This window comes from Triplophysa rosa, linkage group LG13 (genome assembly GCF_024868665.1).
Source record: "Triplophysa rosa linkage group LG13, Trosa_1v2, whole genome shotgun sequence".
NCBI lineage: Eukaryota > Metazoa > Chordata > Actinopteri > Cypriniformes > Nemacheilidae > Triplophysa > Triplophysa rosa.
In genome coordinates, this window is record NC_079902.1 from 8,710,558 (window position 1) to 8,724,073 (window position 13,516).

General features: G+C 38.0%; 1 protein-coding gene across 1 annotated transcript in view; it reads left to right on the forward strand.

Moving 5' to 3' along the window:
* slc36a1 (solute carrier family 36 member 1) overlaps positions 1 to 12,251 on the forward strand; it is a 43,249-nt gene extending 30,998 nt beyond the window's left edge. The window contains exon 12 of the mRNA XM_057349572.1: positions 10,768 to 12,251. Coding sequence (XP_057205555.1) covers positions 10,768 to 11,036 — 269 coding nt within the window. The 3' untranslated portion in view covers positions 11,037 to 12,251. The remainder of the gene's footprint in view (positions 1 to 10,767) is intronic.
* Positions 12,252 to 13,516: the final 1,265 nt, after the last annotated feature.

The following is a 13,516-nucleotide window of genomic DNA, read 5'->3' on the forward strand; positions in this document are numbered from 1 at the left end:
CTGAATGAATTTCAGCCTTATCTGTTTACATTAACTTGCGTATAGTTTGAACACCCGTGATCGCGAACTGGACAAAAGATCACTGCGATCGCGGGTCTCAAATGTTACGAGTTTCCATAATAAATAAACAAACGGGAGACTCCCGGTAACTTATGGATATGACCCAGCACCCGAAATAATACCAAAACACTTCAAACAGCCTCCATTATTCGCAAACGGTGGATAAAACCTTGAAAAATGATATATGAGCTCGCCAAATCACAGAGATCCCGATTCGCACGGGCTTAAGATCACAGACAACCTCTGCATAGATCAAGCGATCAATAACAAAGCAATAGTGACGCATAGTACAAATATGTTTTACTCACATAAGATTGCTGCTCACATAAGAATACTGGCATTAAGAATGTACATATTTAACTGTTAGAGCACATCAAATCAAAATGTCATGATCTGAAAAAATAAACAGATATCTGGTTTTGTATAAATAAGATTTGTGACTCAGACAGTGGCCAGAGATTCACTGTTTCCAGTAATGCTCTTCCTAAAATGAGATGTTTGATACCATATGCAGATCATATGGTGATTCCTATCGGATCCAATATGGACAGCACAGCACTGCTTTTTAATTTTAGTCTCTCCACAAATCCAGTGCCTTGTTCACGAAGGAATCCTCGGAGAAATGAAACGAACAAACGCTCCATGTTTTTCCCACATGAGCTGGAACGTCTTTAAAAATACTTTGACCCCGCATTCGTAATATCAGAATCCGAAGGAAGGTTATGCAGCGACTGTATTCTTCCACAACCTGGGATGGCACAATATTTAGCTATCTTTAACGACATGTTTGTTTATTGCTTGCTGGCTCTATCTGGTTCCGCGCCACTGGTTCTGTCATGCGCAAACCAGTGGGCGGGGCTGGAGAAGTAGTCTTGATATTCTTTCTGTGGAGGCGGTGTTCAACCTATCAGTGTCGTCATAGATAGGTGCATTCCAGAACCTGCCGTTTGCTGGGCCTGGTGTCAATAATAGATGTAATCTCAGTAACAAGGGCGTTTTCAGTTCTGACACTTACATGATGTTCGCGTGAATACGATTCCCTCTTATATAACAAAAGCTCGGGTTAAAATTGTGATTTTAATTCATGGCACCTTTAAAGCCGCTCTAAACTACGTCATTGTCATGTCAGCAGAAAGCGAGAGAGTGAAGATGAAGCCAAAAACACACAGCGACATATTTTAAATAATTCTAATATAAATTTTTCGTTTCATTTCTTGATTTAAATGATTTAAATGTTTGGAGTATTTTTGTTTGTGCTGTGGCTGTTTACTCAGACAGGCTGTGGCACAGTTTGAATGCATGATGTAAATTTTGAGACTGTTTTTAGCCATTAAAATAGTTTAGATTAGTTTTTAATGGCAAATTACATTTATTTCGTTTTGTTTCTTTTCAAAGTTAATTTAGAAAAATGTTTGACAACTCATGATTATTTAAACTACATGATATTATTTAAATTCCTCCTTTAGCTCCTCTTCTTCTTAAGGAAAAAACCTTCTGATACGTGGGACATGATCACATGCAGACCTGTGTTACCGCGTCTCAAACGGCTTCAAATATTAGGTTTGTCGGACATTATGCAGTGCTGCACACCGCAGGAGTTATTCAAATAGCTCTCGTGTTACTTAAGCGGATGCAACACGTGCATCGAACACATAATAAATCACAAACTTAACATTACTCTATATTGTGATGAGAGAGTGTGTGCTTCTCTTACCGTTTACCTCAAAACAGTCGCATCATAATAATGTAAGTGTACTTCAGTCCAGATCGTAAAGTGAGGACAGTATGAGTGGGGACAGTAGCGCTTGTGCACAGATGCCCGGCCCTAGGAGCGTAAATTATTTGGGTCTCATCGGGCTAGGATTGAAATGCAATACGACAAATATAACAACAAATGATTTTGTCGTTATATATCCAAAAGCATCTCATTGAGGACAATATTTCATACACGACAACGATCTAACATTTACTGTAACACCGGAACTGTTCATTTACCTGGTCGACAGTGACTTTCTGGCTCTTTAAAACAAATTTTGGCATCTTTCAATATGCGGTGAGGTGCCCGATAATAACAAATTTCTATGGAGTGTTTGTTAGCTAGGAAATTCATTTAAAATGTTGCATTTATAGCTTTATATTGTTTTATCCTAAAGTATGCATTGCTATTATTAGTGTCAGTCTTTTTTTTAGTTTATATCGTTTAATTTAAGGCATTATTTTATAGCATATTGTTAGAACAGTGCTTTTGTGGTTATGTTCAGCATTATTTCGCATAATTTGAATTCGTGTGTAAATGCATTTATGTCGCTTTAGAGCCGCATTAACGGTCTGTGTAAATACACATTTATGCCGCTTCAGATTCGTTTTCTGTGCCGCCTTTGCTGTGTAAAGAGGCCATAATACATGCATGGGCAACACACCAAAGACACTTAAAAACACGTATTCGTGCCATATGACCCCTTTAATTTATATTGTGTGTTTTTGTTACTGTCTGTCTTTCCTTTGTTCAAGACTTTGCAACCAATCCCCTACAGCTGGTTCATGTTTGGATGATTCACAAATACAAAAGCTTCCCTCCATCTGTAAGCTTCATTTAGGAATCAGAAATCAGTTATCCCTGAAGAAAGCCGTATGAATTCGTGTGTGTGTGGGGGGGCATGTGATGAGTAAAACCTAGAAGTTAACACTCAAAATCAAAGCATTTCGGCTTCTATAAAGGCTACATTCTCACAGTGGAGTACCTACTTGAAATCAGCTTCACAGACGAGTGCATCAAAGCTGGGAAGAGAAGAGGGCAGCATGACTAGTTTCCAGCGGCGTAAGCTTGTGCACTCTTAATGGAAAGTGGAATGGACAGTGCGTAAGCCCCCTCTGGTCCTTTACTTTTTCTTTGAGTGCGCTGCTATCACCGACAGCACGCTGACACACGAGCACTGGGGCATTCTGACTGCGCCGCGCTCATCTGCTTTACCTTTGGAGCTGCAGATACTGACCTCCCTTAGCCCCAGGGAAGCTGCAAACCTGTTTCTTTCTGTTCTGCCCAAGACAAAAGAAGAAGCTTGAATCGCGCGGCTCCAAAGGTCTCTGAAAATGCCACGCATCAAATAGTGAAGGGTTGGAAACCCGCTTTTATGCGTCGTGTGATGCCACTCGCTGTTCACGTGGCGTTTTGACCTTTTACCCGTTTAAGAGACCTTCCTACAGTTCCATAATTTTTACCTTCACTGTATGCTGTATACTAAAACCACATGTTTTTATCTTGGTTGAGCTGTTTTTGTCACACCTAAAACATCAATAACTTTGGTAAAATCACTGTAATGCTTATTGTCTCATATTAACGTAAACAACAGCTTTATGATGTAATGATTTTTTTTATTATGGAAACTATTATTACTAATAGGGCTGTGCAATTAATCGTAAGTGATTTTCAATTTTTTATTTTATAACAATTACGAAAACAAAATTATTGAGGAAAAATTATTATTGTGCCACACTTTTCACTTCACAAGGATTGTATAATTTATCCTTGTATTATAAATCCACAGTGCACCCCAAACAAACTTTCTGCAAAGCTGTGTCATGTTCAGTCAGATATGTTGAATGTAATTCCTAAATATGTTGAATGTATGTTTAGAAGTTTTTAGTAGGCTGTGGCAGTGCACAACATATTTGATCTAATTTATTTTGATGTCAATTAATTTAATTCATTATTTTTATATTATATATTTAAATGTATGCATTAATAATTTATCTGTTAATAATTAATAATAATTTATTAATAATAAGTTATTAATTAATAATTTAATGTGTATATATATATATATGTTTTAGTTCAATGTATTTATTATAATCATTTAAATTAAATTACATTGTAATTTATTTAAACTTTAATTATATTTAATATTTAAACATATTAACTATTGTTAATTGTTAGGCAGCCCTAATTATGAATAATTATTAATAATCATCAGAAAAAAACCACCAAGTAATAATGTTTGTTTATCTTTTCTATAATCTTTTTGAAATTGCACGTTAGAATTTGTTATGGAAAACCAGTAGTTTTGTTGTAAAATAATGTGCTTGTACATGTCTGCGATTGTCCAATCAGAATGTAGTAATCCAGAGAACGGTGTAATAATGGGAATACTTAACTCCACAAGCTGTAAAATGTATTTTTTATTCAAATATTCTCAAATACCTCATTCTCCACTGCGAATCCATTAAGCCACCAGCAATAAGTGAATTGTACTCTGCACGTGCTAGATTTGGTCTTTGCAGATGTTAATGGACTCTGGAAGATCACTTGAGCCAATGCCCCAGAGATGAATATTTTAATCTCAGGTAATTTCATTTGGTTCTGAGCAATTTCCTGGTTTGGGACTGTAGGTAAGGGAACATCAGAGCCAATCAATCAGTTTAAGACCTGCCTTGGTCTCGGTGCTCTCGGATTAGCATTTCTAGCTTGATTTTGTTGCTCTGAGGTTTTCTCTGCATCGCTCTTATTCGAAGTGTGAACTGTGAGTCCACACAGTCTCTTGAGTCAAGGCTTTGAACTGTGCAATGAAGCAGCAGTAACTGAGATTACATTTTGTGAGAGAGGTAGTTACCTTACATCATGAATGGAGCTGTAGCACAGCCAGAGTGGCATTACATAAGATTTATTATACGTCTTTGGAATAAGATATGAGTGGAGCTCTGCGCAGAACTCGCCAACACGATGCTTGAGTGTTGCAGGTGGTTGCTAGGGCATTGCTATGTGGTTGCTAAGGTGCTCATGATACTAGGTGGTTTGGGTTGGCTGTTTATTCTATGTATTTTTGAGTTTTGCAGACATGTAAAAGTATTTCAGTTGTTGATTACATTTCTCTCTGACATTCTTCCACATGCTCCACGTTGAGCTGTGACATCATTGCAGATGTCTGGCATGCTTCATTGCCTGATCCTCTTTCTCTCAATTCTCTCCTCTTTTGTAGTTCTCTCTCATTATTAAGGGTCGAAAAGGCCCAAAAAGTTAAAATATTAAAAGCTAGGAAAGGTTGTGAAACTCTGTCCAATGATTAGTGAAAAGGAGCCTTGATGTTCTCCAGCTAAGTGATTTAAGCAATTGACTCCACAGTGCTGTTAGGCATTTTGCAGCAAGAAAAAGGACTCGAAAATGATCTTGCATTTCAATATAGAGAGTCGTGATAATTCTGTTTTGATGCGATCGAACTGAGCGACGTTCACGAGCATCAGCATGAAAGAGGCTGTTTAGTGTATCAAGCTACCATTGACAATGATGGTCAGTACGTAATTGAATCAATAAACATGTGCTTTCTTAATTATAAGAGGCCCTTTTCTCGATCTGTTTCTCATCTACGGTGATGAGATGTTGCAGCCAGGCCTGCCAGTATCGCTGGTATTTTCCAGGAACCATCATTTTGGTGGTCTGACTCACAATTCAATTCATGACATTAATAATCTGCTTCATTACTTCATTTTTTACCACAATGCTCTCTTCTTCGCCCCGAGCGAGACAGAAACACGCTGTTTTTAAAACTACGACACAAACTAGACATCGTAATGATGCGTAATGTCGCATTTTCTGAGCGTCTTTTGAAAGCTTTTCTTTTTTCCTCCCTCTGACGTTTTAATAGTTGCTCATTTTGAAGGCTGCTGGGAAATGAATGGCTTTTGCATGATTGATACGGCTAAGATGAGCTCATTGTTAATATTTTGGCCACAACAGGCCTTCGTAATGGGCTTGGAAGGATCCATTGAGAATGTCTCAATGGACTTGTTACTTACAATACGTATGATTTTATTTCTTTCTCTACTTATTTAGGCCTTGACATACAGTTACTCCACACTAGGATGTTCTCTCTGCGCAAATAGGCTACGGCTGATACAGTAAGTGACTTATTAGGGAACGTTCTCTTTGCTGTTGATGCGTAATACACCGTCGAGAATGTCGCATGTCAGGGAAACGGCATAATTTATATAAACAACTGCTCACGTTTTCGAAGTGCATCAGCATGATCATAACATCAGTCTTCTGATATGGCCAGTGAGTCACATGGCCGTATCGATCACATTGCCGGCATTGAGCGCAATCCACCTTTCATTAAAGAGATGCAGGCCTGTGTTGTGCTCACTGTGTGCTTTTGTCATACTTTGTGTGGAGCAAATCTCCTTTAGAGGGACGCTTAAGGGTTAATTTGAGAATTTCCACAGATGCAGATTCATTATATGTTCATTTGGCTTTTCAAAAATACAGACCACTGCATCTGTCTTCTGACAGTAAACACGTCCTCTGTTTTCATTCAAACAGCCCTTGTCTAGTCAACAACGGTTTAGCGCATTATAATGGGTAATTTATCTCAAACCTTACAGTCCGCCCGTACAAATCTTCACATGGCACAGCTGTGAAGTGTTATTGAATTATCTCACCAGTGTGGCCCGACTTCCACCGAAACCTTCAAAGCCTCAGACACACAAATTAGACCAGCCATGCTCCAGCCGACACATTTTCTAGAAATCAGAAATGTGAACGTTTTAAAGAGAAGAAATTTCACACGTAATGTGGACACAGTCGGGCTCTGACCCAAAGCTGACATTGCTCCTGACTTGCTGTTGAGTGCTGGGTTGTGCAGATATGCCCATACGTCTTCTGTGTTATGCCTGTTTAGCCTGTTTACCCTGACTCTATTGGCTTTGAGACTGCTTTTAGCACATTTTTGGTCCCACGGATCTCATAATTATACTTAATAATTGCCCATGAAGACTGCTGGTTGTTCATTATCTCTTCTAAACGTGGTCATCAGAATAATTAATGGCTTCAAATAAATATGTGTTTAAATGTAGTTGCCTAAAATGCTAGGCAGTTTGTTGAGGGGATGTCTGCTATTAGTTATATAAGCGTTTGGCCTTGAATCCCACATCCTGTATTTAAGGAAGGAGGGCCATGTCTTGGGACCAAATTATCTTAACCTCTTGGGAGTGACCTCTTTTGACTCAGGTCAGTGAGCAACCACAGAGAAGGTCCTAGAATGCCTAGAACCCCCCTACCAATATATTACCATCCACATACAACTAATGTGACTAAATTAAAATTTCGTATCACAATTACTGCCAATGCTTTTAACACGGTATGTTTAATTTGTCCCTGGATTGAAAAATATACCAGCATGCTTAAAAAGATATATACAGTGCTTAACAAATTTATTAGACCACTACCCAATTAGGCAAAGGCCAGTTACCAGTTTCAAAGTTTACCGTGGTTTGAAAAAGTCACAGTTTCAAAACCACTAAATTTTAAGGTAGCTGAGAGATAATATTTTGTTGCCCCGGTGTGGATAGCTAGCATGTTGTTTCTCGTCACGAATTTGTGTAATGCATGTAAACGACGACTACCAAACCACCGTATCTGGGTACGCCGGTTACATCAGCTTTGTAAACAAATTCACATGTATTGAGCTGACAACGGGGAAACTTTGCGACAGTATTTACGACACACGTATCAGACAATTGCGCTTATCAACCACACGGGGTAACCATACACCAAAACTGCTTGTTGTTGCTTTAAAAATAAAATATATAGTTTTTTATCCAGACATTTAAAAAATACATATTTCAGAGCTGTAATCTCAATACTGTGATACTGTACAACTGTGGTATTTTGCTTATGGCTATCATAGCATCAACATCTCATACCGGCCCATGCCTACACCCAATGTAAGGTTCACTGTAAAAAAAAAGAAAAGTTGACGTAAAATTTCAAGGCAACTTGCTGCACGGCTTTTTTGACTTTACTCAGATTTGGGTCAAGTAGTTAACCTAACTCAATTAACTGAGTAAGGTCAGATGACTCGCAACTGAAAAAAAATGTTGAACCAACTTACTGTACAATATATAAGCAACAATCAAATTTCTGAGTTCACTGAACTACGGACTTGGTTGACCCAACTCAAAAGATAAAATTTTTATGTAACTTTAATGTATAATTGTTCTTTTATTATATACACACTCTACTTAAGAAAGACCAAGGGCCAGATTTACTAAACAGGGCAAAATAGCGCGAGATGACATGCTTTTTTCGGCCGTTAAATAAAGACGCAAATAGCACTACAATGACAAGCGCAAACCTTAGTAAATCACATTGTGTGGTTCGTTTAAATACTCTCCTCCCATAAAGTTTGCGTCTGAAGAGGAAACTCCTACAAATGCACAACAAAACTATAGCCCGCAAACAAAAGTCAACAAAAGAATCTTTGTTAGAACCACATTTTGTTCAGTATACATAAAATAATAAATTTTTTCTACTTTTACAAAAAAATCTTTGTTCAAGTTACTTTATTACCTTTGTTGGGAGAACAATTTGAAGTGTTTGTGCCTGCATAAACTAACAATATGTGAAATCTCTTTAGTCACAGCAGTATTTCTAATTCAAAAATATAAGTATTGTTGTTATCCATGAATTTTAAAATTGATTATTTTACAAGAAAGGCAGAAAAAATAGGAAAGCACTTTATTATTGTTATTCAGATTCCCAATTACACTCAGTAACAACAGAGACAACAATGACAACAACAATAGCAGCAAGAATGCAAGTTGTCAAGGTCAAAGGAGGCAATACAAGATATTATGTTTTTTTTAGTTACTATGTGTGAATAAAGACTATTTAGTTGTTTTCAGTTTGTTATCTATACAGGTTTTTGACAAGATTCCTATAATATTTGTGTTTTCTCTTTTTTATGATAGGTGGTCTAATAAATTTGTTAAGCACTGTACATGCTGCTCATCGTAGGTTTTTCTTAGTTACTTGTGGCACAGAATGTGAGTTATTATTCAAAATGACTGAAACAATGAATATGTTTTCTAGTATTATTCACAGTATTTTGAATTTCCAGCGATAACAATATTGTGCACATTATCATGATAAACTGTATTATTCAATACTGGCACAAGTTTACTTGCAACACATTAACAACTATTCACAAACCCTAGCAAGTGTGAAAGTTTTGCACATGCATGCAGCATTCATTAAATGTAAAAAAATATTATATTTATGCACTATATAGTGTAGTAATTCACTTTATCTGATGAATTTAATACTTATGTCCAGACTATACATTTGTGCTCCGGGGTTAAACTTAATGGACTGGAGCTTTTATATGCTCTGTTGCTCGACACCTTTCTTGCTTGACACCCCTGGAGTTCCTCTGTAGGTCTGGAGATGGGGTTCTTTCCTGCGTAAATCAATTTGCCTTAAAGCACAGCTGTCAAAGTTGCCATGCGTGTGGATCAAATGCTTGCCTTTCTACAACCACCTTATAAAAACAGCTTAAACAGAGTGGCAGACCTCATCAATCTAGAAGCTCCACAATTGGCAGGGTATAGTCCATTCCCTTTCCAAGTACAGAAATGCGCTGACTCCGAACGTTCTTTCAGTGCCGTGACAAGGTGAGCCAGAGGTGAGCTACTAAATGGATAAGAGACACTTTGACCGGACGTGCTTGATATCCAAATAATAATCAAATACCAACATTCTCTGAATTCATTTAGTTGGTTTTGATAAAAAACTGGTTTAGTTAGTCTAGCGAAGGATGTGGAGCCAATGGCACAGCAGTAGGAATATAACCAGTTATGTTTGGCAAGCTGAATAGGGAAAACCCAGATGGCAGCTGTCCCTGATACAGCGCTGGCCTTGATCTTTAAAATCTGGAAAAGGACACAAATTACATAATCCCTGAGAAGGGACGTGAGGATGTGGTAGCAGAACTCCAGCTGTTGTCTAACACACGGCATGTGAAATCTTGGTGACTGAATGATATTCCATTGTTAAAAGTAGGAAAAGCTGCTAGACCGGGTGGCAAAATGCTCACTGTTGGATTTCAAAGCTCTTCAAATGCATTGTCTTTATGCTAGTAATAAGTCCCTAAAAGTACATGTGTAGCTACTGTGCAAACTTGTGTCCCCGGCCATCACGGTGTGGAACAAATGTGTCACACGGACAAATGGACACCTTTATAATTTCCGGAGGTGCCTTAGCTTAGTGGTTCCATCAATTGATCTGCGATACCTTTTAAACCCTCGTCCCTCTTCCTGTTCCCAAGGGGAATGTGTCTCCCGTGCCTGCTTTGTAATCTGTTTGGCGTGCGCCGCTCAAATCTTCAAAGTGACCTACATCACAGTCCCCTCGGACTGTCTCCTTTGGACTTAAAATTTGGAAGCAAGGCCTTTCAAAACAGCATCTTGTAACACGGATCGTTCTCTCGCAGGAGCATAGTTTGTCCAAAAGATCAACCTTCCTTTCTCCTTGGACGTTCATTTGCCGGATACCCTGGCGACAGATTACGCTTCAAAGAGTCTTATGTGTCAGATGAGAATAGAATGAACAGCCAACGTGTTTTACAACCCCTACAATGGCGATAATAAGTGACAAGAAGTGAGCGGGAGCACGGATGTGTGACGGACAGGAATTCAAGAACGTTTAAAAGCTCCTGTGTTTTCCAAACAGAGGAACATTTGGTGGGGAGCGATATTCATCAGAAGTGACTTGTTTGGGGGAAGTAGTCCCCCCTTAGCAATAGATCAACAGCCTGACATGGCCACGTCACATAAAACGCTTTTAGTTTTTACATTTTTAACCTCCTCAGTCTCTTGTCATGACCAGTAGGAAGCGATGCCGTGGTCAAACGTGATGTCCTTTTGCTGTTTTCTCCTCAGGTGCCCTCGCCGTATTGATTCCAGAGCTTGACCTGGTGATCTCGCTGGTGGGTTCTGTAAGCAGCAGCGCTCTGGCCCTCATCTTTCCACCTCTGCTTCAGATCATCACCTTCCATAATGAAGGCATGAAGCGGTGGGTGATGATCAAGGACGTCGCAATCAGTCTCGTCGGTCTGGTGGGCTTCGTGGCGGGGACCTACATCTCCATCCAGGAGATTATCGCACGCAACAGTGCCAGACACAACAGCACACACATTCAGCTCATGTGAATGACAGATTAAGGGCTATTTACTCTTTAGATGGTTATTTTTGTGTGGTTTATTTTTACTTAACGTCTGTAGATGGATTTTTTACGTGATTTTGTCCTTTTTACAGCACTGCATCTCGTTGTAATGAGTTTAGCAGTTCAGGTTTTACACTTTGGTTTTAACAGTACGTCTCATTTATATGAAATCCTTGCTTTTATGCTAATTTTAAGATGTTAACAGAACAGTCCCCTTATTGTTTGTTTATTGTTTACATAGTCTCAGCTGGTTCTTGTTGATATGTTTTTAGTACTCATTCATTTTCTTAAGTTAAAAAGAAAAGCTACAGTACGTGGACGGTAAACTTTGCTTGTAATTGTTTAATAGTGTTAGGGTTGTAGTTTGCAGAGCGAAAAAGATGTTCTTGACCTCTGCCTATTACACACAGACGTAACTTCTATTAATTTTGTTTTATTAAGTGCAAATGCATTTAAAATACAGAATGTTTTATGGTTGTGCAATTGTACAATAGTTCTCCATCTTAAGAAATGAAAAGAGTAGTTATTCATGCAGAAAGGGGCAGTAGTCCCAAATAAAACTCTATATTTGATTGGATCTCATTTCAAATGTGCAGTATAAAATTGTCACCTCTTAGGAAGACTCCAGATGTCATGATCTTTAGCACACAAAACAGACACTTTAACATGACAGAAACAACAGTGTGAATGTTTCAAGCTGTATGTATTTTAAGTAGACTTTGAATTCAACACCGATGCTGTTGTTAAACACACTTATTGCTGGGCTACTTGAATTTCTTTTTCATTTAATTTGTATAAATCTGTTGTATATATTGATAGCGGTGCCACATTTGTTGAAGTGTTTTTGAATATTTTTTGTTAATTTACTGTATTTTCAGATTGTAACTACAGTGTTATTTTTTGTCATTGCGGTTTAATGGATTTTATGTATGTACTGGACGTAGTTTGTCCATGCTTACATTGTTCCGAATTGATGTATTTCTCTAAGGGATAGTTCACCCAAAAATGAAAATCCAGCCTCGTTTCAAACCTTTATGACTTTCTTTTTTCCGCAGAACACAAAAGAATATATTTTAAAGAATGTTGTTTATCAGTTGACATGTCCTGTATTATGTCTTTCTAATTTAGTACAATATGTGCTCTTTGGAAGAATTAAAGAGTGGATATCCTGCCATGATGTTTGAAAGTATCTTGTCACTGTGTTATAAAGTTATTCATGCATATTTTTTTTCTCATGAAGGGCATTTCATTGCTGAGGTTTTGCTTTATGACGCTTTACACAGTAACAGTGTTGCTGTCGTGCAGTCTGGATGGTAAATTTGGCTCTAGTTGTGTTCGTTTTTAAGAGTTGAGGGCAACAATTCAGGAGGTGAATTTGTAATGGTGCTTGGCTGTCAGTTTCTGCAGGTTAGAAAGTCACACAGAGCAGGTGTGTCGAGCTCGGATGAATTGCATACATAGACTTAGGCTTCTATCGGTGCTTTGAATAGACGTGTGTGTCTGTGTTATGTAAGTCACAAAAGAAATCGTAACAAAGCTTGTTATGAAAACGAAAATTACTTTAGTATTTATTCTTATTAACAAGAGAAATAAAAGGCACATTTTGATTTAACTTTAAACAGGATCATAACCTCATGTTAAAGTCCCAGTGAAATCAAAAATGACAATTCTTATTTTTTCATGAAATATTGCAGCGTTTATGGTAAATAGCTTATCAATGTGGGTCATTTTCTTATTAAAATTCATGTACCCTCATAATCTTCAGTTCAAATCTGAAAATGCACGTCCACCCTGAAACGACTATCCATCGCCAATGACGTAAATCAGACGGCTTGGCGGAGCATCTGTTAACTCCTCCCTTTCAACTGTCCGTCTGCTGCCAGTTTCATTTCAAAATCAATGTAACAGCTGTTTTTACACGTCCAATCAATACACCGTGAAAAATGCAAGCCACACCCACTCATTTTCTTCTTTGAAATTATTTTTCACTCGGAAAATGTGTTAGAATACGGAAGTAAAAACGATCGCAACTTCTGGTTCATGGGGACTTTTAATGGCTTTGCTTACCGCAGCCATGGTTACAGTATGTACATATTCATGGTTTGTGTGAATTTTAGTTCCGATTGTGTTTTATTGTTTTTGGAATTAGCTTTCTTCTCATAAGATTTTCACACAGGTGAATGAGCTGTGAAGTCGAATGTGTGGGTTTTTTTAGTTGTATGCCTTTGATTGGCCTTTGAGCTGACACGTTCCAGGGTTGACAGCTGCAGAATATTGTGAGAAACTGTAATAACAGTGTTTTGTACTGGAACAACTCAAAAGGAAATTGCTGTGGCACACTGTCATTATGTTTAAGTAAAAATATGGTGTGAAGTCAAGAAACGTTTTTTATTACCGCATTCTATCAAGTGGCTCTCAAAGGATCTTAACTTTAATTCAATTTCACGTTTTTAAACAACCACAACA